Source organism: Gymnoscopelus braueri (genome assembly GCF_963280865.1).
Source record: "Gymnoscopelus braueri genome assembly, chromosome: 10".
NCBI classification, from domain to species: domain Eukaryota; kingdom Metazoa; phylum Chordata; class Actinopteri; order Myctophiformes; family Myctophidae; genus Gymnoscopelus; species Gymnoscopelus braueri.
In genome coordinates this window covers 23,056,362-23,082,380 of record NC_137611.1, presented here as the reverse complement: position 1 = coordinate 23,082,380, position 26,019 = coordinate 23,056,362, and the positions used below count along the sequence as shown (strand labels likewise).

At 41.4% G+C, this 26,019-nt stretch overlaps 1 protein-coding gene across 2 annotated transcripts in view; it reads right to left on the bottom strand.

Annotated features, from left to right (window-relative positions):
• Positions 1-26,019, bottom strand: part of LOC308094156 (contactin-associated protein-like 4) — a gene marked incomplete at its 5' end in the record, with an annotated part of 169,505 nt that overhangs the window by 76,473 nt on the left and 67,013 nt on the right. For both annotated transcript variants that reach the window (XM_080440642.1, XM_080440643.1), the window contains 5 exons: positions 151-300; positions 1,773-2,040; positions 8,722-8,868; positions 9,156-9,334; positions 23,442-23,645. In XM_080440642.1, the coding sequence (XP_080296768.1) occupies positions 151-300; positions 1,773-2,040; positions 8,722-8,868; positions 9,156-9,334; positions 23,442-23,645 (948 nt within the window). The remainder of the gene's footprint in view (positions 1-150; positions 301-1,772; positions 2,041-8,721; positions 8,869-9,155; positions 9,335-23,441; positions 23,646-26,019) is intronic.

The window sequence follows — 26,019 nt, the reverse complement described above, 5'->3', positions numbered from 1 at the left end:
TGCATTATATAAAATGAGAATAAGCCAAAATATATTTTATTTAGTGCAAAAGGACCATTAAATCTATAGATACAGACTAATGCTAACATAAATGCTAAACTTTAACTGTAGAGACGATTAGCATCATGCATGTGTGAATGTGTCCCTTACCACCGAAGAAGAGGTGACTTGTGGTGACAGGAAACGAGGGGCTGGCATGAGCCATTGTAGTGGCTTCCTCTGTGTCCGCACTGATAGTCAGACGGCCTCGCCTGGAGATCAGCTCCACAGCATGCCACTGACCGTCATTCAGACCTGTACCTGGATGTACGCACAAGCACAAGCACACACACACACAGTTAACTAAAACTAATGAAATAACTAAAACTACAATTGACAAAACCTTTTAGCTAACTGAAATAAAAACAAAAACAAGGCTTTACAAAGAAAAGATAACTAAATGAAAATTAATTGTGAACAAAACGAACTAAAATCATAGGTAGGTAGGTACAGTAGGTAGGTAGGTACTTTATTCATCCCTGAGGGGAATTTCAGGCAGCTCTCATAGAGAATAAAAACACATTATAATAAAAAACATATAAAATAGGCATCTAAGTAGTCAACCTACAATATTATACAACAGACCAAACACTACTAAAGAGTCCGATGGCTTGCATCCCACATCCCCATCCTAATCAGCCTGATCAGCTTGATCATGCAAGCCAACCAGATGAGGAGTAATCTCTAAAGAACAGATTCTGCTCTGCGTTGGAATCTGTCGGGGAGGTTCGTCTTAACATGTACGCAGTAGCCTACAAGTGGGCGTGCCTTCAGATCAGGAAGCAGGCCGCGCTTTACCCAATCAAATGTAGTGGGCGGGATTCACGTGTCCGTCGATCCTTCCCCACTCGAAACAAGCCGAAACTAATTTAACAATAGCGTCCGCGGAGCAGACAAAACCACGGAAAGATATTCACATTTTAACTTGCTCTTTCATCATAGAAACAAGTGGGCTTATAACCAAAACGATCCATGTTCTCTGGGAGAAGTGGTGTTAGTGTTCCGTGTAGAAATATTGTTAGTGGGAATGAAAACATAGTCGTACCACCGGAAGTGGAGCGGTGAAGGCAGACCAAAACCCCGGTTTCCTTGCGCACGGGTGCTACGTTTTCTTCCACCCAGAGCCAACTGACATAGTAACAAACAGCAGAGGTCGCTGTTTTTCCTTTTCAGTCGGCTCTGGGTTCCCAGATTGGATGAGGAGTTGTACAGTCTTATTGCTGCAGGCAGAAAATATCTCCTATTATAGCTCTCCTTCTTGCAACTTGGGTGTAACAGTCTGTTGCTAAAGGAGCTTTTCTTCCCTGTCACAGTAAAATGTCCTTTGTTATTATACTATTTTCAGTATTTTTCCGAGGTTTTTAAGTCTCCCCTCTGACTAACCCCATATTACATCTAACACAAATAAAAACTAAATTAAGCATTTTCAAATGCTAAACTACAGTACAGTAAATTAGAAAACCGAGGATAAAAACAATTTAAAGCTGAAATTAAATTGAAAACATAAAGAGTTAAATTAAAAACTATAATAACCTTGACGCACACACATACCCCAGCCTGAATCTTTTCATAATTGTAACTAACCTTTCCTCATGGGGGACCATGAGGTGGTTAATTTATCCATTTGTAACTCTGACAGTGTACAAATGTAACCATTTTTTGACATGTGTTAGTTACTGTGTACATTTTGTATTTAGTTCGCTTTAAGTGTAAAGCTTAGCTGTGAAACTGACCTGCGCTGAGCTCCAGCAAGGCCCTGCCAGCTTTGTGTATCTGTAGGCAGAGCTTAGCATCACTCAGGTACAGCCAGGCCACGCCCCCCTGCTGAGGCAGGTCAAAGGTCAGCAGGAGACCCGCCTTGTTCCACGTCCGGAACTGGAACCCCACAGACACGCCCCCCGAGGAGGGCACTGTTGCACCCGGCAACTGCAGGAAACTCTGAGAGTCGGTGAACGTCATGGCAATGGAGATCGGCTGTGCGCAAGAAAAGGTCACATTGCCCTGAGAGAGAGAGAGAGAGAGAGAGAGAGAGAGAGAGAGAGAGAGAGAGAGAGAGAGAGAGAGAGAGAGAGAGAGAGAGAGAGAGAGAGAGAGAGACAAGAAAGAGAAGTTGGACAATCCCTGATAATGGTCATGAAAGAGGTAGAAATAAGGTAAAGACGGAAAGACGGTTAATCAGTTTGAATGGATGTTTCCCCGGTGCGATCTAGTCTCGCGTTGCCAGACGATCAGAGATCTCTGCCTGCCAATACGTTACGATACGATCCTACCTGTTCTTAAATCAAATGTGTGTTCACGTATGCCCCATTTGAATTGTTCCATACCCGATTTAACACCATAAAAGGCAACACCGGAATAGCCAAGCTGAAACCAATTCACTGTGTTGAAAACATCCCGTACAAGTTCAAGGTGTTGCTCAGCAAAAAGAAAATATCTATAAGCTTTGACAGCTTGTAGATTTGGTTTGTTTGGAAAGCAAGTCCCTCACGCGATGGATAAGTTGAACTTGAGAGTGAATAAGTATTGCTCTCAAAGTTTAATGTAACAGAATACCAAATAATATAGGCTAATAAAGTATGGCAAGCCTTTTCTACTAAAAGGTTGCTCACCTTTGTGAGGTAAAAACAAAACAAAAATTATGCTGGAATGCAGGACACACTTGAACACCGGACACACTGGATCGCCGTTAACCGCTTATGGATTAAAGCTTCAAATTGATCACTGAGGGCAAATGTGTCTTTTTAATTTACATATTCTATGGGAATGGATACAGATTTCATCCACACTGCATCTTCATCAGATGGTAAGTCGCTTTGGATAAAAGCGTCTGCTAAATGACTGTAATGTAATGTAATGTAATGTAAATGTAATGGTAAGACTTGTATAGGATATTGTGTGGCTGCGTTCTCATGTCATCAACCAGTTTCATATTGCTATTAGAGATTAATAGGTCTAAGTACCGCGACAATGGTGTGTCTGTGGTCTCCTGCAACATTAAGCATGATAGGCTAATCAATTCGCCAAATTGTGGTCACACTTGCAGAAGCGGAAAACACACTGAAGGACATTATTATCATGTTCAGCTCTGAATGCATCAACTAAAAATACCTAAAAATCTGTTTGAATTTGTCTCATGTCCAGTTATGCACCAAAACAAGAAATACATAATAGACATCTTTTTTCTTTTCTGTTAAATATATTTTGACAAATGTTGGGCATATACAGTAAAGGTAGTTTGAGGTAATTGGCACTATTGGAATAAGGCATTCTAATAACATGTTTTATCCCATATACAAGTGCCCAACAGCAGATGTGAGTTTCTGTGTACCTGTAAACAAATCACCGTAGGAATAACAGTGATAAATCAGATTATGCTCGTAGAAACACTGAACACTGAGAAAATCTGAGCGTACCCACGCTTCGTGAATGAGACCCATTGTCTTCAGTCTCTAGTTGAGCAAAGTGTTTAGAGACTGACTGGTGAGTTTAGACCAAGGGGCCAGCCTGACATATTTACATTGAAGCCGATACGGAAGAGAGACAGTTCATATGAATGGCCTGTATGGCGCTGTTTTACCCCTGCAGGTGTCAGAAAGAATATTCTCTCATTGTAAGCGGATGGGTTTTTGACGAACGTTAGACTAGATTTTCTTACCTTAATAAAAAATTGTCATAAATACTATATGCTTCCAGTCGCTAGTTTAAAGTCTCCTTTCAATCGTCATGATATGCGTTTTGCTAAATTATGGTCCCATTTATTTTTTTAATTGACGATAAAGTAGGCTATTCTCCAGGAGGGGCGGGATGATTTGATTGACAACCTACACAACCAATAGCATTCAATCCCCGCCCCCTCTCTTGATTGAAAAGCTACCCAACCAATAGCAATCTTTAGGGATTGATCAAATCAAATGTGTAATCAATTACACACCCCATGAAGCCTTGAATTCATGGTGATTTTTTTGTTTTTGTCGCATTCCTGAGCCCTGATGACCGGGGTCATCGGTCAATAGGAAACTCAGTAGCGGTCATCAAATTATTGGCTTAGGAATGCAACAAAAACAAAATGATCACCATGAATTCAAGGGAATTCAAGTAATCCTTTGAGTGAACTACTCCTTTAAATGAACACTAAGGATTATACTGTGTAGGACAGAGAAGGGTATAGTGCTAGAGAAGGGGGGAGCGTGTGTTCAGTATTATCTAGACATCTATAGTACGTTATGGTCCATTGTTTTGAGTAGTGGTAATGACAGCAGCTTTATTGCTGGAGCTGCAGTAGTGATAGATTACAGAAAGCTTCCCCTATAGAGAACACCAGCCTGCTATCTTGATAACGGTCAGGAACACACCGCTAGATCACATCTAAAGGCTCTTTGTACAGCCATTGTGGTGATAAACAGTATCAGTACACATGGAGAGGAGAGGTCCGTGGAGATTCACCACTACAGAAAGATTGCCTGAAGCAACCCTAAAAATACACACACAATCATTCACACACGTGTGTGTGTGCGCGCGCACACACACACACACACACACACACACACATCTGAGGATTTACTTGATGTGTTTTCTCAGTTATTATTAAAGCAGCACTATGTAACTTTCCTCTTCTACCCCGGATTTGAAACCGGGTTTCATGTGCAAGTGCTGCATTTTTTACCACTGAGCTAATAGAGCCTGCCTGCTTGCTCAGGGACAAATTGAATCTTGACCTTCAGGTCAAAATTTGTGTCAAATTTGTGTCAGGATCGTGTCAAAGGTCATGTCTCATCTAGGATCTAAATGTCTCAATAGAAGAGCAGGGAGACAGAATACAACCACCCCCAAATATTATATTAATATCTGCAATACATATTGGACAAAATTACATTTTATTAATTAAATAAAGTTACATAGTGCCGCTTAAAGCACCATTAATTACCATAACGCTTCTCACCATGTATTTATGGTCAGTGCCTTTGAGCCACACACATTTATTTTTTGTGTGTTTATTGAGACATTTGTCACACTCTAAAATAAAGAAGAATCAGATTTTCAACAATACCATGAATCAATCCCACCCTTAAAAGAAAAGATAAGAAATAAAGAAATAAAGAAATAAAGAAATAAAGAAATAAAGAAATAAAGAAATAAAGAAATAATGATATAAATAAAGTGAGTAAGTAGTAATAAGTAAGGAAGAAAGTAAATAGCCTTGGGAACCTATGGTTCTCGGGCCATGTGGCCCATGGGGCAGGAGCCTATCTCCTGTTTCTGTAGCGTGAGGCGGCTTGATGCACACAAACATCCCCCAGCCATGATGTACAAGTACACCCTCTGGACATAGCATGTTGCAGGGACTTGCCCCCAATCCAACCCTTGATGCTGAGTGCCAAGCACAGAGGGGGAAAAAAAGCTTGTTTGCTCCTACCGCCACTGCAGAACCACCTGCTCTGCTTTCCTACGGGTTCCGTTTTCCCTGGGAGGTTGTTACATATCCCTGCTCTTAAATGGTTGTCTTCTAATGTGCTGAGCAGGGAGTAATATATTGCAGAGAGCATGAACGCCAAGATCAAATAATAAATAAAATATGATCAATCCATTCGCGAGTTATCTGACTGAACTAATGATGAAGTAATTCAACAATAATTTTAGATGTGTGATGGTCCACATTCATTTCTGGACGACTTAGATTGGATCTCGGGGTGGTTCCGGGGGGATGGTGAAAAAACGTGTTTGAAGAGCCCTGGCCTGATCTCTCTGGAGGCGCTTGGGTGGCACGATGGTAAAGTGCCTGCCCACCACCACGGTGCATCCGTCTTTGTCAAGCGCAGTCTATACGAACACAATTGGCTCGTGTGCGGGGGAGGGAAGCCGGGGCAGGGAGGGTGATATTTGTCACTGCACGTACTCCTACAGGCACCTGCGTCCTCCCGGTGGGGGCTCTTCACTGGCAGGCGAGTCTCAGTACTGTATATCCAACAGCAGTGACAACACACAAATGTGTGTGGGGAGGAATTAATTGGTTCAAAGTGCACATCCAGCTGAGCTGTGTTTTTTGAAAAACCTCTGTGTGCAGTCTTAATGGCAAAATTGTGGAGCGTGCTCAGAAGGATCCTACACTGCCCTCATCAACACCTTGTTAGCCTTGTTAACGAGTTATCACTTCTTAACGATTGATTCTCATTGGTTCACAGGTATTGGCTAGCAAATGGCTACAGGCTTATGAGGCCTTATCACTAAGCAGTGAAGCAGATGTACGTACACACTCACAATGGTCATGCAAAATGCACGCACACATGCATAACACACACGGGTGTCTAACTGGGGGGAAAACGGGAATGAGTGTGTAGATCTCAAGATCTGCACTACTTCGGACTATAAGAGAAGATTATTATCAGATCAATTGATGCTTAATTGTAAATAAAATGGTAAATGGTGCATTTATATAGCGCTTTTATCCAAAGCGCTTTACATTGATTGTGCCATTCACCCATACATTCATACACCGATGGCGGAGGAAACCATGCATGGCACCAACCTTCTCATCGGGAGCAATTAGGGGTTCAGCGTCTTGCTCAAGGACACTTCGACACTGACTCTGGGGGAGCGCACCAGCCCGGGATCGAACTGGGAACCTTGCGGTTTCCAATTCACTCTACCCGGCCACTCTACCCCTCAGCCACTGTCTCCCCAGTGGGCTAAATAAGAGTTAAAAGTGTTCCAGGCAGAACAGCAGGGACCAACCACCCCAAAAGATTTGCGATGTGCGCAAATATGCATGCACACATTCACATGCAAAAGGAATGCCAGGATTGGGTCGGTGAAGTGAATTCAAAATGAATGCTTTCGATTTGGCCCCAGCCAGGAGGAATACCAGCTAAAATCAAACCTTCAGACAGCTTGCTGAGTAAGCAGGAAAAACTGTTTATCTGAATGTGAACTTTAAACGCACGCACACGCACACACACACACACACACACACACACACACACACACACACACACACACACACACACACACACACACACACTTCCATATTCCAGCCAAGCCACGAAGAAACTAGTTCATATCTACACAACAATACCAGTTGCTTACATGAAAATTACTAGTGATGTCTAGCATTTATATCTACCGTAGCTTTGTCCAGCTATATTAGCAATGATCTTAAAGTTACATTTGAAATGTAAAGTATATTGATGATATACTCTGTAGGTATCCTTGTATTTGTTCCTACAGAGCTTGGGTGAGTTTACTGTGGTGAGCTGCACAGATGTACAATAGCTTACTTTAGTGGCTAACATTACCAGCTCAGTAAATCAAGGAAGCATGCAATGGCCAACAAAGACATAATCTGAAGAGGAATTTGAATACTTGGAAGGTGAAATTAATGATAACCCAGCCACCACACACACAGCTTAGACATTGTAACTAATGTTACCTGTTAACTCTATGCTTTGCATGCTGGGTTTCAGCTGAAAAGAGTGTCGACATGAGTCACTTCGACATGAGTCGTGTCGACATGAGTCACTTCGACATGAGCCGCATTGACATGATTTTGTCAGCACTTATTGTTGTTTTTGTCGAGAATTGCGGTAGTGTGATGAGGTAATTATTGTCCTGCATGGAAGCTGCTTTGGTGGATTTACTTCCTCCAGTGTCAAATACTTAACGAAAAACTTTCTGGAAAATGTTGGGTGCGGGGCATGCATACGGTAGCCTGGTAAACCCTCCCTCCGGAAATCTCATTTCTATTTGATTTCTGGAATGAGTCTGGCCTGATCCGCCTTTCTGCAATATTCGCTGTGTACGCCAAACGGACGAGCCTATCAGCGTCGTCGCTCATTGTTCTGTGATTGACAGCTTACGTTGGCCAATCAGGTGGCGAGTTCGAGTGAGCCCAAAACACGAACGGCAGCCATCTTTTTCTTGTCCGCTATATTCTCCGCTATTTTTTTACTTCAAAAAGCTCTCTAACTTCTATTTTGAGGCACGGAATTTACTTATAAGATATCGTTTGGATAGAATTTAGTTGTTTAACTTCATATATGTGGTCAATTAATCATGACAAAGCCTATTTAAAAATAAAAATTTAGAGAATTGACACCCATGTATCCGAATAAGGCAACCCATTTTGGGCATGGCTGTCTCAAAAGTCCCGTTGCGTCACATTAAGACTGGTGAACTGCTGATTGGCTGAAGGGGAAAAATTATCATTGGCTGAAGGGGTTGTCAGTCAACGGTATTACTCCCGCCCAACTCCAGCACAGCCAATATTGCAGAAAGGCGGATCAGGCCAGACTCATTCCAGGAATCAAATAGAAATGAGATTTCCGGAGGGAGGGTTTACCAGGCTATGCATACGGTACCATACCTATGAATTCCAAAATGTAAGATCGTTGTATGTATTAAGACTATGAGACTGTTATTCACAAAAAATAGTTGTAAATAATGTGTAAATAAAGTCACTAAAGGAGAGTGTATTTTCTCTAAGCAAAAACTGACGTGTGATTCACCAACGTGTGTGTAAATCCCTGAAATGTGCGGACTACTAACGTGGGAAGTTGCATAAATTCCTTTACGTTCAAAATATGGGCGTAAACGTCTTCGTGAACAGACATCAATTGAACTCATTAGTCCCAGTCTGGTCATTGTGTTTAGCCATGTCTATCAGATGAACAGTTACGTTAACTAACTCACCACCACAGTAACCATGTGGCTGTTGTCTTTAGCCATGCGGATCACATTGAGGCCACTGTAGAGCAGGTTCTCCAGGCAGCCATGGAAGTTTCTCTTGGAGATGCCTGGTCTAGGAGAGTTGGGGCTCTGCACAGCTCCCACGCTCAGCTAGACACAAAACAATAACATAATTTAAAATTATATTTAATATATTTACATGTACTGTATCTACTGATTGATATCGGTACCCTGTCTGTATGTGTATGATTGTATGTGTGTGTGTGCGTGGGTTTGTGCGTGCGTGCATGCTACGCATGTTTGCGTGTGCACTTGAGGGACAGATATTCGGATAAAAAAAATGTCCATCCTGATACCTGATCTTGCATCGTTCGATACCGAATACCGGATATCAGAGTGTTGTGTGTGCATGTTTGCACATGTTTACAGCCTCACACCTGTTGGATGTCCCAGTGATTAAACTGTGCTGGAAGGTGGAGCTGCAGTGTGCTGTCATCCACAGTGAGGTTGAGCCGAGCGCTGAGACGCTCCACCACCACATGGTGCCAGTGCTGGTCATCCAGCAGACTCCCCACGGAGACCAGACGATGCTGGCTGTCTGAGGACAAACCCCTGCCTGGAATACAGACAAGAGAAGAAGAATAGAAAGAAAGACAGAAAGACAGAAAGACAGAAAGACAGAAAGACAGAAAGAAATGGTTGAGGAAGGAGGAATGATATGTAAGAGATACAGAACAGAAGGATGGGTGAGATGAGCGACAGAGGGAATAATGGATTTGGAGGAAGAAGAGGATTTATGAGGATGAGGAGGGGGAGAAAAAGAGAAAGGCCGGTGTTAAAAGATTTGGACGTCAGCAGGCCTCTGGAAGCCCTGCCTCCATCAGCCCTCTGACATTCAAATATTCATACTGTACATGCTATCTCCTTTTTAACCACATGAACCCTATTGTCCCGATTCTGGACATGTCATAGGCGAACATTTGGCCAAAATAGGCTCTACAACCTCACATGGAAAAAATGTGCGGGAAAGTATCTCTGCTCCACCGAGTACTCTCTCTCTGTCTCTGTCTCTCTCTCTCTCATGTGATCTCTCGCTCGCTTGCTATTTCTTCCGCGTGTGCACACACGTCAAAGACACTTTAAAACTTATGTGAGAGGTTCTGTGTGAAACTGTCACAAACAAGAAATGAAAACATGCAAGCTGTGCAAGTTGCAATGGCCGGTTGTTCTACTCCTACTGTACGTACCACCACAAATCAACAATACACACGTATTTGAAGATGGAGCATCAGAGACAACAGCTGTCCAGGAGAAACCAGGGAGATAATTATGAAGATTGATACATTCACATAGAATGCAGCCACGCCCGGTCCCACTCCCAACACGTAGAACATTGTGTTAGAGTTGCGAAGTCGGCTTCAGCCGACTCAGCGCCGTTCGAGTTAATGTCCCGATAGCGTCAGAATCGTAACTCATATCCCCCCTAGTCAACCATTTTTGCCCCCCTTCCAGTCAAACGTTTGACTTCTTGGGACGTCCGTCCCAAGCAGTCACCCGTTTGCCATCTTGGGAGTGAGGATGCGTTGGTTCGACAGCGACGATATGGTCTATACTGTCTAAACTGTACGGTCTGAATGTATGAACTTATTCTATGTATTAATTTGATAATGTTGGGTCGCCACTGCATCTTGGGATTGGGATTCTTGTCTGTTTTCTCAAAGTTATTTGACTTTGAAAGTTTCGCCAGGAGTAACCCCATGAAGCTTCCAGTAAACCACCACAAACAAACTGGAGCAGAGCGAGTCGATATCACAGCACTGGCCATCATTCTGTCGTACTTTCACTAATGCTCGCTGACAGACATTAATCCACAATGATTTACAGTTTCCGTTAAGTCTAGTCCAAAACTGATATTTTCTTCTCATTTCTTGACCTTCCAAGGCTGTCCTCTCTTATATGGTTTCCTTTACTGAACACAGTGGGCGTAATGAAAGCTGCAACACACCAGAACAACTCCTTATACCAGTGGTTCCCAACCTTTTATTAGTATTACCGGCCCAACCATCTCACCACTTAACATGGCAGTGCTCAGATGGGTGGCCCGCGTGCAGTTTCAGAGCTTGACTATTTTAACACATAGACCGCCGGGCCCGTAGTTCTACGGGCCGTTAAATCCAACGGTTAAGCGCCAATCCCGTAGCCTACGGGCTGCGGTGCTTTTTCCTTTTTTTCGAAAAAAAAAACTTTTTTCAATTTTCTAGGGGGACGATTTTCAGTGTAACACCACTGGAAGTCGACCGGAAGTGCGATCCCGTTTTTTGTTTCCCGTCGGCCTCCATTCTAAGTCGTACACAAAAAGCCCTGTAAAACCATGTAGTTTTTCATCCTCGCATTTCCCATGTTAACATAAACGGTCAGAACTCAAACATGGCTGCCCCGTTTGACACGTGGTTTGGACTGGTACACGCAGGGAGATGTCGCCGATGTAAACAGACCGTGTACGGCTCAATCTTAAGGATTTTAACAAGATCTATGGTGACGTGAAAAAAACAAAAAACAACAATAAAACGTTGGCACTGGTGAGTACATTATGAGATTAACCTCTGGCGGTCAATGTGTTAATGATCAATCAATCTATTGTGTTCCAGTTTAGATCAATAGATCTAACGTAGTATACTTTAAGTTCCTATTTATCTGTATCACATTTGCCAAGGTTTTTACATTATCTTTAAAACATATTAATATTATATATAAATCTTATGCTATACAATCATAGCGTTTTGCCACCAGTGGGCTCCGGCCCACAGGTTGAGAATCGCTGCTTTATACCACAGCAGAATAATTCAATTGGATCACACAGTGAAAGGAGGTAAATTGATCTCAGCCCCTATATCTCATTAGGGACTGCTGGGTATCTGCATATGGCCACAGAGGAACTGAGACCAATAAGGGAGAACACCCACCATTCAAAAGAAAAGGAAAATAACTGCAGCAAAAAGAAAAAGGAAAAAAAGACAGCAGGACATTATTAATGATAGATGAACAGCAGCACGTTCAAATGAGAGGGTCCAATTATGTTTGTAAGAGAAAGGGGAGGGAGAGAGAGAAAGAGAGCAAGAGACGGAGCGAAAGATATTCTGCTGAGAGGAGGTTTAGAAAAAGGCTAAGCACACCCGGTCATTAAAAATGTATTAGATATTGTTTAAAGGGAGACAGCTTCATGTAGAAAGTCAGGTGCTGGGGGTGGGTGTTGATAGCTAGAGAAAAAGAGGGAGAGGTGAGTTTTATAGGAAAGGAAGTAGAAAGATAGAGAGATCAATACAGCCTGAAAGACAGTAATATACAGTAGGCAGACAAAGGGGGGGGGGGAGACACAGAGAGAGAGACAGAGAGAGAGAGACACAGAGAGAGAGAAAGCATGCAAGAGTAAGCTCCACTACACTATGATAAATGTCTGACATTTCATCCCACTTAACTATACACTGTATTTGATTACAACATAGATGAGGCCAAAATAGTGAAGTGGGATCAATAGATGAGGCTTGTCAAACAAATAGGAAAATTACTTTGTGGACATTCATTACTAGAACTTTCAAAAAAAAATCTTCCTCTCCTTCTGTCTCCATTTTCCTCGTTCATTCACTCTCTCTACCTCCCTCGGCTGTAAGTCCACCTCTCTCTCAGAGGAGATAAGGCTCTCTGTGTTGCTGTCAAACTGGAAGATATGCACAAGCAGAGCTGGGCATACAATGTTTATGGGTGGTAACCAAAAGGTCGCTGGTTTGATCACAGCAGCAGGCAGCAGCAAGTGGGTTTCCAGCAATAGCCTAACAATACATATTAAGTAATACACAGTGTTCATTTAACACTCAGTATTGGTATTACACTCGCAGACTACAATTATTTTTACATTATTATTTCAAAAGAAAACATCTGAAATGAAAAAGTACAAGGTTATACTAGACAACACACAGGAGTGATGCATTACAAGACCACACGCACACTCAGCAAAACAAATCCTTAAAAAGCTGGCAGAAAAAAAAACTCAAGTTGTACGGGTAATAAACAGGCAACAACTCCTACATTTATCCACCTTGAATGGAGTTACATTGGGTGGTGTTTGTCTTACAATTCCCAGTGTTCTACCGTGCCAGATGTTTCCCAAAGACAATATCAGCTAATCTTATTCTGATATTGGATTATGGCTCTTTGCAGTAACTCTAAATCGGATTATGAAGGAAGACTATGACAGGCCTTATCAGGAAGCAGACTGATGCAATTGTTTGGCGTTTCATCCATACCCAACGCAACAACTACAACTGTCAACACAATCAGCCAACGGGCGCAAAGTACAAAAACTAATTCACAACTTGAGTCACAGGTGGCACAAGACATATTGGAAAAAAATTAGGCTACACATTCAGTGCACACATGCATACACACGCACGCACACGTACGCACACGTGCTATTTCTCAACAATTGTAAAGCGTAAAGAAACTAATACTACAATGATGTTTCCGCACTTCACTTTCTGAAGTTGGTCTGTGCTACTGGTAGACCGGGGGTGGCAGTGGCTCAGGGGTAGAGTGGCTGGGTAGAGAACTGGAAAAACGCAAGGTTCCTAGTTCGATCCCGGGTTGGGGGGCTTCCCCAGAGTTAGTGTCGAAGTGTCCTTGAGCAACACACTGAACTCCTAATTGCTCCCGATGAGCAGGTTGCATGGTTTCCTCCGCCATCGGTGTATGAATGGGTGAATGTAATGCACAATCTATGTAAAGCGCTTTGGATAAAAGCGCTATATAAATGCACCATTTACCAAATCAAAGTGAGAGACCAATTCAAGTGATACATGCCGCTCTACTGTTGGCGTTACAATACTGTTTGCTGGTGAACAGTTTATATGCTATCTTAGTTAAAGTTATACAGTGCAGGTCCACAAATAACGATTTTTAGCAGCCTCTGCTGGTCATTACCGTCACTGCAGGCCATTCGTTTATATCCTCTGTTACCCAGAATTCTATTTGTTTTCACCGGAAGACGGAAGCGTTTCAAAAAGCGTTCTTTTAATTGTTTTATACGATCTGTGGATCGTTTCTCTTAGCCAGTGGAGCTTTAGTTACCGTGAGCTGTGCTTTATTTTTCTGTTGTTTTTCGTTCTTCAAATTATACAATCTCTTAAAATCAGCGTGAGTTTCCTTTTTGTTATTAGCGCGGTAGTTCCTGGCCAAACAGGAAACCGGTGCGGTAGTTCCTGGCCAAACAGGAAACCGGTGCATTTCCGCTTCCGTTTTCCGGCCAGATGACGTCATTTTTGCGGGAAAGACACCCCTATCACCGTTCAATAGAAAATATATGTATAAAAGGCTTTCGGGGAGGAAATTCATGGAGTGGGTGTTGTGAAACTTTTGCCACTCACAAAAGATATACAATTTAACTTTAGTTTTGTTGAAAAAGTTACCTAGTATTACTTTAACCTGTCAACAATTAATGTGCAAGTTCACTTGACACTGTGTGACTGTGAACTTGCGCACAGTACATGATCAGTCTAGCTTACCCACAGTAATGATGAGAATTTCTCTGATAATGCTTAGACTGGTAAAATGACTAAAGTGGGATAGCTACAAATACTGTTTATTCCAGTGGTTCTCTCAACGTGGGGTCCCATGACTCCCTATGAAAAACAACCTGCCTTTTCATTGAAGCCCCTATGAAACTGTATATAACAGGCAGTCACCAGTAAATAATTGAGGACAAAGCAGAATCAATACTCTAGTAGTGACCACAAGTCATGGTCTAAATTCACCATTCTGCCTGCTGAAGGACATAATCCACGATGATTTACAGTTCCATCAGCGCAGAGTGACATAAGTGACGCCTGCAGCAACTGAACCACCAATTGAAGTATGTAGCTTTTTAAACTTTAAGCTCCAACACTGTAACCCTGCACTCACACCAAAGCAACAACAAGAGACAAAGTGCCTAGCAGCCATTCATTTCCAGTGGTAGCTGGGCTATACTGAGTCACATGGAGTGGCGAGACACCTGGCGACAAGATTGCCACGACTTGGCGTCAAATAACTTGTTCAACTTAATGCAAATGAGCAGGGACTGACTTGTGCGACCCCGAGCAATGGCCAATCAGGGCTGACGTGTATCCTCTGTGAAACTTCGCTGAAACGTTCCTCCTTCCTTCCTTTCTTGCCTAAAAGGTTATCAGAAACTATGAAATACATTGTTACCATTGTATTTCACCACCGCCAGAGACAGACGCTGGGAATCTATACTTCTCCGCCCCGCCTGGGAGCTCTCCTGTCAGGCACGGCTGCTGGGATGAGCTGCATGGAGCTCGCACTACACCACAAATCAGCAATTAATGGTGAGGTCTACCTTTAAGAAAATACAAACATATAACTCCACAATGGAAATAGCAAAGACAATGGCTGGGATAACCGTGAAGCAATTTTGAGTCCCCCGGGATCCTCCATGTACAGTAATGTCTGTACAATGTATCCCTATTGTAATAAGCTTGTACTGCCTTAGTCTCTGACACAACCTAATTAAGTCAGCTACACTTATGCTTAAATCTTACTCTGAAACTACTGGGGCAGGACGCAGCAAGTCAGCGACCCCGCGTTTATTTACTTGTTTGAATTCCTCCAGTGACAGGAAACGATGTGGCTGAATTACAAGCCAGTGGGCTGCAGTCTAGTTAAGTGACATTTTGATGAATGTAAGCAGGGAGGAAATGGTGGTTTTTGGATAGGATAAATAAATCTTAATAAGCTGTTTATTTCAGCTGTTTGGATAGCTAGAGGCAGGACTAACTTCGCGTTGGTAGGAAATTATGTAGGCTGGTTGATATACAGGACTTAAGTGATGTACTGCAAGTAAAACTAATATCATATGACATAACATGAATAAGTCAAAGTCAGTCTGCACCCCACATCCCCTAGACAAAACATGTTCCAGGGGCTGTCCATGAAGGTGTCTATTGAAGTGTATATCTGTCCATGAAAGTGCCATGAAGGTGTCTATCTGTCCATGAAGGTGTCTATCTGTCCATTAAGGTATGTGTCTACTACATGAGACAGTTCTAAGGCTCCTCATAAGTGTCTAACTAAGGTCAGCATGAGATTACTTAAGACACAATTATGCAAAAAATATCCATCTTATAATGTCACTTATATTAAGATTATCTAAGATTATGAAGCTATACTATGATTGTCTAAGATCATCTCTATGGGATGAGCATCTAACAAAGATAAATGTATACGGTATTAGATATTAGTCAGGTATCACCACATAAGTAAGATCTTCTTTGTCCGTTGTTCTTCAGGCTGTGACTCAATAAACTCAAACCAACATGGTAGTTACAGTGAATTACATCATAAAGAAGTTAGGCTGGTCATTTGAATAGTCAATTTCCAAATTCCAATGGCACTCCAAAGCAGCTTCAATGACAACAACTGAACTGAACTGTTTACAGTAATGAATATATTTTTAAACTGATCTCCTTTTATCTACGGCTGTTTCATATTGTTGCCTCATAGAGAGAGAGATCCATCTCCTCTAGGTCAGACTTCTTAGTGTCTTTGTCATACAGCTGACTGGACCATATTGTGGCTCAGGGTTTAATGCACAAATGCGCCAAGCTATTGACCTACTGTAAATTATGTAGTCAGCAGACCGCAAACCTGTGAGAGAGAGGTTGACAGAAAGACATAAAATACAGAGATAGAAAGATACAGAGCATGTAATGGGAAAAAATGCCAGCCTGAAGAGGAACATATGGTAGGAGAAAAACTGCAGAGTTTGGAATGACAACAAGTTTCAATAAGCAGCAAATGCATGGGGAAGAAAAAGAAAAGTCAGAGATGAGAGAGAAAAAAGGGGGAGGGGAGAGAGAAAATATTATTTAGAGATATAGACAGGAGAGAGGAGATAAAGAAGATGAGGAGAATGAAGCTGACAAAGGCAACTGAATATATTGAAAAATAAGTGAAAAAGTGAAGGGGGCCATGAAAGGCAGAGAACTAGAGATGTCAAAAAAGAGAGAAGGGTAAAAAGTAAAGGAAGGGGAGAAAGATAGCAAGAGACAGAGGTGGGGTTGAGGCAGGGTGGGAGTTATTTTCAGTGTCGCTCCTTAGAAAGATGAACACAGCTCCTCATCTCTGTTTTGTTACAACAATGGATGGCTTTAATTTCACCTCCCTGGACACTGACTTTTTAAGGGAACACTGTCTTTTAAAGGGGATGCACTGTGGGATAAAGTCTCTTTTAAGGGATAAACTGTGTTTCCTTTAAAGGGCTACATTCTTTTAACCAATATAGTGTTTCCTTTAAGGAGTTACAGTACATTCTTTTAAGGCATTCAATGTTTCTTTCAAGTCATCTTGTGTAATGTTTTCAATTACTGTAAACAAACGTTATTTTGTAACCAGTGAACCATGTTTCACTGGTTTTTATACAGTAATAATGTTTTTGTTTCCACACACAACAAACAGACAAATAGAAGCACTAACCAAAAGTATACCAACAATAATGTATTCCCTCCCTCCCTCCCCGGCTCGCTCCCACACAAAGACAAAACAACAAAACAAAATGCGAACAACCAAAAGAAAACAACCAACATAGAAGGAAGCAACCAACACATACACACCAGACCCCGACAACACTGAAACAACCAGACCAAAAAGAATTACAAAAATAAATAAATAAAGAAGCAAAAACAAAAGATAGGGGAATACAAAGTATTTGCTAAATCAAGTGCTAAATTAGGTGCTGCAATACTGGGCACCATATTCCAGATCTTTTTTTTCTGGGCTACCAGACAGTTTGAATCGTAGTTTTTTCACATGCAAAATGCTCGCCAGCTCTCTCAAACACAAGTCAAATTGAGGAACCTATGTTTTAGCAATACTATTTTACACACAGCGAGAAGATAATACTTTTGCACAGTCACGGCGCAGATATTGACTTACTATTTAGAGAGTGCATTATTGTGAGCAGGACATACTTGGATCATTAGCCTACTGGCTATCAGACTGTACTCTATTAATCTTGGATATTTGCTCTGCTACAGTAGAGCAGAAGTCCTCCAGTGAAAAGGTTGGCAGGTCTTACAGATCACACCTCTCTGAGGCAGAGAGACGAAAAGTCCACATAGGAGGTAATAGGGAATACTTACTCTACAGTATAAGAGATAGAGAACGTACAGTACCTGGATACAGGGAAGACAGATGCCGCGAGGGCAGTGTGAGAAGGGGACCAAGAGAGAAGTAGTGGCATAGACGTAGTAGGAAAAGAGATAGATGGGTGAGGTGCAGATAGGGAGGAACAAAGGAAAAGAGAAGAGGAGAGAGAGAGAGACAGATAGAGAGAGACAGAGAGAGAGAGAGAGAGAGAGAGAGAGAGAGAGAGAGAGAGAGAGAGAGAGAGAGAGAGAGAGAGAGATGGTGAGTGAGGCAGAGAGAGGGAAAGATGAAAGCAAAGAGAATAGTGTGGTTTCGAGGATGCAAAATACAGAGACAGACAGACAGACAGACAGACAGACAGACAGACAGACAGACAGACAGACAGACAGACACACAGACACACAGACACACAGACAGACAGACAGACAGACAGACAGACAGACAGACAGACAGACAGACAGACAGACAGACAGACAGACAGACAGACAGACAGACAGACAGACAGGGATATAGTACATAAAAGATGGGACAGAGGTAGGAAGGGAGGGATAAAAGGATTTTTGACATGATGTATGGATGATGGATGTATGGATGGATGGATTGACGTATGTATAGAGAGGGATAAGAGCAGGTATCATGGATGAACGGAGACATGGCAGATTAAGGGATGAAAGGATGTACAGATACATGGCTGGATGGATGGATGAAGGGAGGTAGAGAAAGAGGGATATTGCTGCAGCAGTCAGATGGTATGTGTCATAAGAGCCGTACCATATGGTGACATCACCGCAGATTTAACCCTGTTTAACCCTACGCACGCACGCACGCACGCACGCGCACACGCACACGCACACACGCACACGCACACACACACACACACACACACACACACACACACACACACACACACCCCGCCGGGGAACATAGTTGGCTGCTGCCTCTGCTCTGCTGTCTTCAGCTCATGCATCATGTTTTACTGTACTGGTCCAGTGTTTTCCACAGAGCCCAGACCTAACACATGTTCCAGTGAATGGGTACCATCCATCACAGCTGTAACTACAGAGAGAGATGCAACCATCCAGGATGAGCCAAGATCTAATCCAGTTTGTTTGATGTGTGCAGGTGTGCGCACGCCCACTTGTGCGCGAGTGTGTGTGTGTGTGTGTGTGTGGGTGTTTATAATATAAGATAAGATAAGATGAGATAAAATGATTCCTTGAGGGACTAGTGTTTATTTTATTAATCAGTTTTTATATTAATGTATATTTTAATAATTGTAATGTATATTCATGTAATTGAACGTTGTTTTTATGCAATGTGTTTTGTAAAGTGTTCTGGTATGGACCCCAGTTAGACTAGCTCATTGCTATGGCATCAGCTAATGGGGGATCCTTTATAAACAAGTAAACAAATGATCAGGTGTCATAGCAAAGACAGTAGTAAGAATGACACACAGGAGAGATAAATATGAGAATAACAGTGGGACCTCAACAAAGTTAATCTTAAAGTTAGACAGTTTTTAGATAATTTTGCTTTATTGCTTATGCTCACTTTTAGACCTGTGCCACCAATGCGTTATTTGATCCAGCCTGGTGTGTTGTGATTTTTAAGGGATTAGTACTTATTTGTACTGGAGACTTTATTATCTCTCTGGATTTGTTGCATTTGAACTTTTACTGGGGATCTTGCCTGTTTGTGTGATATTGTTGCGTAATGGAATGGAGTGATGGAATCAATCAAATCAATTAGTTGCTTGTCAAGACAGGCAGCCCTTGCTATGTTTAATTTGTTTAAACTGAAACTGGCATAGCAACTGGAACAGGCCTCGCCTAAATGATTAGTTTTCCTGCACAATCCCCACAGTGAATGGAATAACCTTTTCTCTCTCTCTTCTGCTCTCTCTGACCCTTATGCTGTCCATGGTGCTGAATGGCGCTTGTCAGAGCAAAGATCATGTATTGATTTATACATCGTGTAGCCTACAGAACGTATCATTGCAGAAGGCTGAGACTGCATTTGAAAGCTTCAGTTCTAACCATTCACACCTCTAGTGTTTTTCACTTTAACGGTTGTAAATCAATAATGTTAAAGCTCTATGTAACTAGCCTATTCTACCACAGATTTTAACCCAGGTCTCCTGTGCAAGTGCTGATATGTTTTTTACCACTGAGCTAATAGAGCCTGCCTGCTTGCTCAGGGAAGAAGTATAATTTTGACCTTCAAGTCAAAATCCATATCAAACCAGAAACAGGATTGTGTCAAAGGTCGTGACACAGGAACTAAATGTCTCAATAGAACAGTAGGGAGACAAAATACAACCACCCCAGTTGTATAAATTACATTGTATTAACATACTCTACCATACAGATTAGACAAAATAAAAATGTATTCACCAAATATAGCTTTATGTGAGTCATTTTAGTTTCTCGCTGTAGTTTATTGTATTATTTATGGTTCAGTTGCCACTGAATGTTTGTAGGCTATTACGTGTCTTGGATAATTCTAGTTGAAGATGATTAAATGATGATGCAATTTGTCCTGTGGATGGATGGATGGAAATACTTTAGTAATCCCTGGGGGTAAATTGAAACTTCCATCCATCCATGATCCATCCATCCATCCATCCATCCATCCATCAAAATGTGTCCCACTTTACCTCTATAGATCTATTAGATAGATCTAATTGTGATAATTGTCTTAATGTAGTGGTTCTTAAAGTGGGGTCTGGAGACCCCCAGGGGTGCTTGAGGAGGTTCCAGGGGTCCCCAGCAAAATGAACTAATATAGCTTCAAAATCAGTTTAACCACTTTAACCCTATATACATTGGCTATTTGAAAATAGGCAATCATAAGCTCACTATCGTTGCATCGTGATGCATTGTTAGCTTGTAGAGTTGCTATTTAAACAAAGAAATCAAGGCACAGTTTTTAACATTTTGAATATTTTTGGAACATTAAAAAAAAAAACTCAAATCCTATGTGGGGGGCCCTGGCACAAAATATTTTCAGATGGGGTTCCGTGGTCAAATATATCTTAATTTGGGGGTCCTTGATAAAATATGAAAAGGTTTGAGAATCACTGTCTTAATGAGCATTCATGCTTCTTGACCACCGTATAGGGTTTGGGTTCACCGATTATATTATAGGAAGAACCATAGTGGGAAATTGTTACTTTAGAGTAAGTTTGCAATACAATTTTTTACCCTGGGGATGGTACCTTGCGTGGGTGTGTTTGCCAACTCACTCCACCAAAAACAAAAGGTTTTAACTTGGGAAGACAGCAAGAACAAACATTTTGGACCAATGTGGCAAAAAGAAAAAAAGAACACCCTCTCTCACACACACACACACACACACACACACACACACACACACACACACACACACACACACACACACACACACACACACACACACACACACACACACACACACACAGAAGCGAGAGTGGGAGATTAAGTCCTTTTTCTTTGTTAGAGATGCAGAGGAGATGCAGAGGCTTGAGGCTTTTTTTTCCCAAACATATGGAAGGACGGTTTCAAACTTTCAATCATGCAACAACAACAGTGAGTGTTCCAAGCCAAATGACCATCTGTTCCCTTTCCCTGGACACCAAATAAAAAAAGCCTTCTTTGTTGGTCAGTTTTTAGCCAGCTGGCTACAGTATGTCCAGCAGTGTAGTTATTATGGTGAGAAGAAGAAAGTCATACTGGGAGAAATTATCTTGAGGGCATCTCTCTCTCCCTGATCCTGTTAATACTAACAGTGTTGATGATAGCTAACGTGCTTAATGCCCGTGGTTCTCAATATGAAGTCTGGGGACCTCCAGGGGTCCTTGAATGGGCACCAGGGGGTCCCCAGCCAAATTAGTTTAACCACTTCAATCACTTTATAATATAGGGCTCACAACATATCACAATGTGCTTGCAGATCTGCATTTTCTTCTATATAGAAAATCAACACAACACAACACAACACACATCTTGTATGGGGGTCCCTGCCACAAAATATTTTCAGATGGGGTCAGTGGCCAAATACATTTCAACTTGGGGGTCCTTGACATGAAAACGTTTGATGCACTGGCCTATGTTAACAGGCCAACCAGATGTGTCCAAGGGTTTTGGCTTATTGATCTACAGTGGTTTGTTTGAAACCCTGTATATGACCATAAAGGTACAATGGCTGCATTCTGCAGATGATTCACTGTTGAACCACTGAGTCGGGGATAACAACAGCGTACAGTTTTTGCAGAATGTAAGATAACATCATATCGTCTCTGTCGAGCAGAAACCTTGTATCTCGATCATATTTCAACTTTGTATGTTGTTGTGTTTAAATTAAAGCTCTACTTCATCGCCACACAAAACAGCTGATCTAAGCTCGTAGAGCATTTTTTGTGTAGTTTTGAAACAATTTGAATGTGAAAGTGGTTAAGTGTGTCTGTGGGCTTTATAATTATTGAACCAATGCAAAGTATTAACAAGAGCTTGTGACTAAAAAATAACTGCATCTCCATCCAATTTGTAACACAGGTTCTTGATTCCATTTCCTGAAAAGTAATGTTTGGACATGCAAGGTTTCCACAGCAACGATATAGGAGATAGCAGCAATATCTATATAGAGAGAGTGTTGTACTTTGGTAGATAGCACCATTACCTATAGATAACAACGGTGTCTGTTGGGATATAGCCGCTGTATGCACATCGGTATCTATTAGGCCCGCACAATCGGGTGTATCAAGACTCAAGGGATATGGCCAGTATCTTTCTGACAGTATCGTTGTACGTTGGGAGACTGCAGCAGGGTTTATGTACAGGTATCGCGCCGATGGGGCCTTAGGGAGATGTCACCAGCATGTGCTGGAATATATTACCGCTATTAGAATGTGCTGCAAGTGCCATTTTTGCAGTGGTGGAAAAAGTACTCCAATTCTTTACTTAAGTGAAAGTACCAATACTGCAATATAGAAATACTCTGTTACAAGTACAAGTCCTGAATTAAAAATTTACTTCAGTAAAAGTACAAAGGTATTGGCATCAAAATGTACTTAAAGTACCAAAAGTAAAAGTACTAAATATTTGAAAATAGCAGATCTACAAGCTCACAACGTGTCGCGATGCGACGCGTTGTGAGCTTGTAGATCGGCTATTTTCAAATAGCCTACGTATAAAATAGGGTTAAAGTGTTAAATGTATGTTTAATAATATAATAATTTATATCTGCAAAGTAACTAGTAACTAAAGTTTTCAAATAAATGTAGTGGAGTAAAAGTACAATATTTGCCTCTGAGATGTAGTGGAGTAGAAGTAAAAGTATTGGAAATTGGAAATACTCAAGTAAAGAACAAATACCTCAAAATTGTACTTAAGTACAGTACTAAATGTACTTAGTTAAGTTCCACCACTGCATTTTTGTATCCTGATTTAAATTCTGCTTCGATTATTTGTGTCTTTTAGCCTTGATTCAACTGTTGTTCTTTTTACGGTATGTTGATAATATACTGTAAGTGTGTCTGGGTTGTACAGTACCTTGTCTGATCAGCAGCAGAAGTTTTCCTTTCTCCAGTTCCAGAGTAAGGCTGTGTCCTCTCGGCCCCTCGGCGTGGAGCAGTGTCCCAGAGTTCCTCAAAGTCTTAAACTTCAGAGAGATGTTGTCTCTGGCGGCCGGACTCTGAGCAGGACTCGACCTGTAGAGCAGGCTGCTGCTGCCGTCAAGGCTTGCCACGTCAGAGCCTGGGACACAACACAAGAAAAAAGGTTGGAATGTGTGTTGAGGATATTATTGACACTTTATTTGGATATATGTGCATTTGACCTTCCACATACATGTATGAAAAATGTATATATAACTTATCGCTGTAAGGGTTGAATATCTTACATGCATAGATTAATTCATCCCAAGACAAAGGGTCTTGGGATGAATTAATCTATGCATGTAAGATATTGGTGTACCTTAGACTAAAACTGATTTACTGTAGGTCAAAAGCATTCAGTGTTGGTGCCCCTTTAAGCCTTTAGGCTGCTTCCTTTTCTTGCACAATAACTTGTTTTCTTGTGATATGTATTGTTTCTATTTTATATGTGCTAATAAACTAAACTAAACTAAACTTCTGCTTGAAAACGGCTTAATTCAGATTCATTATTTATTTCCTCAGCTGAGGAACTGTTTATTTGACTTCGTGGTTGGACCTCAGTCAGTCAGTCAGTCAGTCAGTCAGTCAGTCAGTCAGTCAGTCAGTCAGTCATGCATTCATTCATTCAAACATTCAAACATTCATTCATTTTGTCAGACAAATGTGTTGTGTGATACCGTATGTAGTTGTAATGTTTTTAGTCTGTCCTGTAATGATCTGTGACTTTCTTGCAGTTGTCTTGGACAGGTCACATTTGAAAAGGCAACGTTGAATCCCAATGTGTTTTTCACCTGGTTGAATAAAGATTTTAAAAATCGATATATTTGATTCATCAGAGTTACGCTACAGTAGTCTTGTTTCAGTCCATTGTTATCTACTGCTGTACCATATATTTTATTTCACATTGTAAACCATGTCTAAAGTGCTACAGTATATATAAATGAAATCTCAAAATGCCATTAGAGATTGCAACAGTTACTGTATGTTGTCTGCTGGCTTCTAGGCACTTCTGAACACTCTTCTGAAAAGCACGACCACTAACAGCCAAAATCGGGTTAGAATGGAATTAAGAGAATCTGAGTTCTAAGATGTGGTTTATAATGGAACAGAGATGGGCCCTGTTTCCCAAAAGCACCTGGCCACTGATATCTGATGTGTCAACGAGACAAAGGATCCTGGGGCTTCTACATAGATGGTTTGGGGAAATGCAGCTCTGATCCAAACAGGAACATGTGGTTTATAATGGAACTGGAGTGGGCTTAACAGTAAGATGCTGCTGGGAATGTGTCCACCACAGATTTACTGTATATCTGTACTGTCTACAATTAAATCAACTCTCAAAGAGCAGGTCTCTGGGTTTTGGTTCTATACCTGACACCCTTGTCAATAAAATTGCATAAAATAGGCATTTATTAAGTAGGCACGGTAATGCACAACCTACTACATACAGTATAGACGTGCACATGGAAACCAACATATTAAAGAATGCCATCATGGGCTGTAACAGGATGGATGTTTAGTCATTGCTCATCTTAATCAAGTTTATCTACACAAGAGGATGTGCCTCAAATGTATTGTTATGATATATTGAGATTTAGCATATGTGTGTTTTTGTATTACATGATCTAGTGTGCCTTCATCTAGTCTACAGTGAAATCAATAATGTATCTGTGAATATACTGTAGCTATGTAGTATGTCTAATATCATAGACCTGGTATATCCACTGTATATCAATGTGTATCTATTAATCTATTAATGTGTCCCTCCATTACACTCACTAAAGGGAACATTTGCTGATTGTACTTTCCAGGAAAAGCACAAATTCCCCTCAGCCAAGAGTTTTTAATGAGCCTGGCTTGCATTGTTTGTCTAACAGCCAACCACATACGCATGCACGCATGCACACTCACACACACACACACACACACACACACACACACACACACACACACACACACACACACACACACACACACACACACACACACACACACACACACACACACACACACACACACACACACACACACGAGTGAGTCACCTGACACGCACGCATGCACGCACAAAGCCGCTCTAAAACCATGCATTAGTACACTGTAGTGTCTAGTAAGTACTTTCTAGCTCATGACAATACAGACTCCAGAGGATTCTTAGCTTGTCTCCAACATCTTCATATCAGAGACTGAAGGCATGAATGACATTAGACTACTGTAGGCGCTTTCTCCTCTCTATGCATCCATACAGTTTACCCCAGAGTCAATCAACTGATGTCCCACAGGGCACAAATAACACAATAGCCCTCTAGCTGCAGTTGTTATTTATCCATGACTCTGCAATCTGAGGAAAAAAAGAAAGAAAAGAAAACTACAAAAAAACACTGGTTTACCTAGCACAATAGGCCTACTACTAACTATAAACCTTTACGGAACCATTCTGTTTAATTTGTACACTGTCTCATTCTGAGTTAATGGAT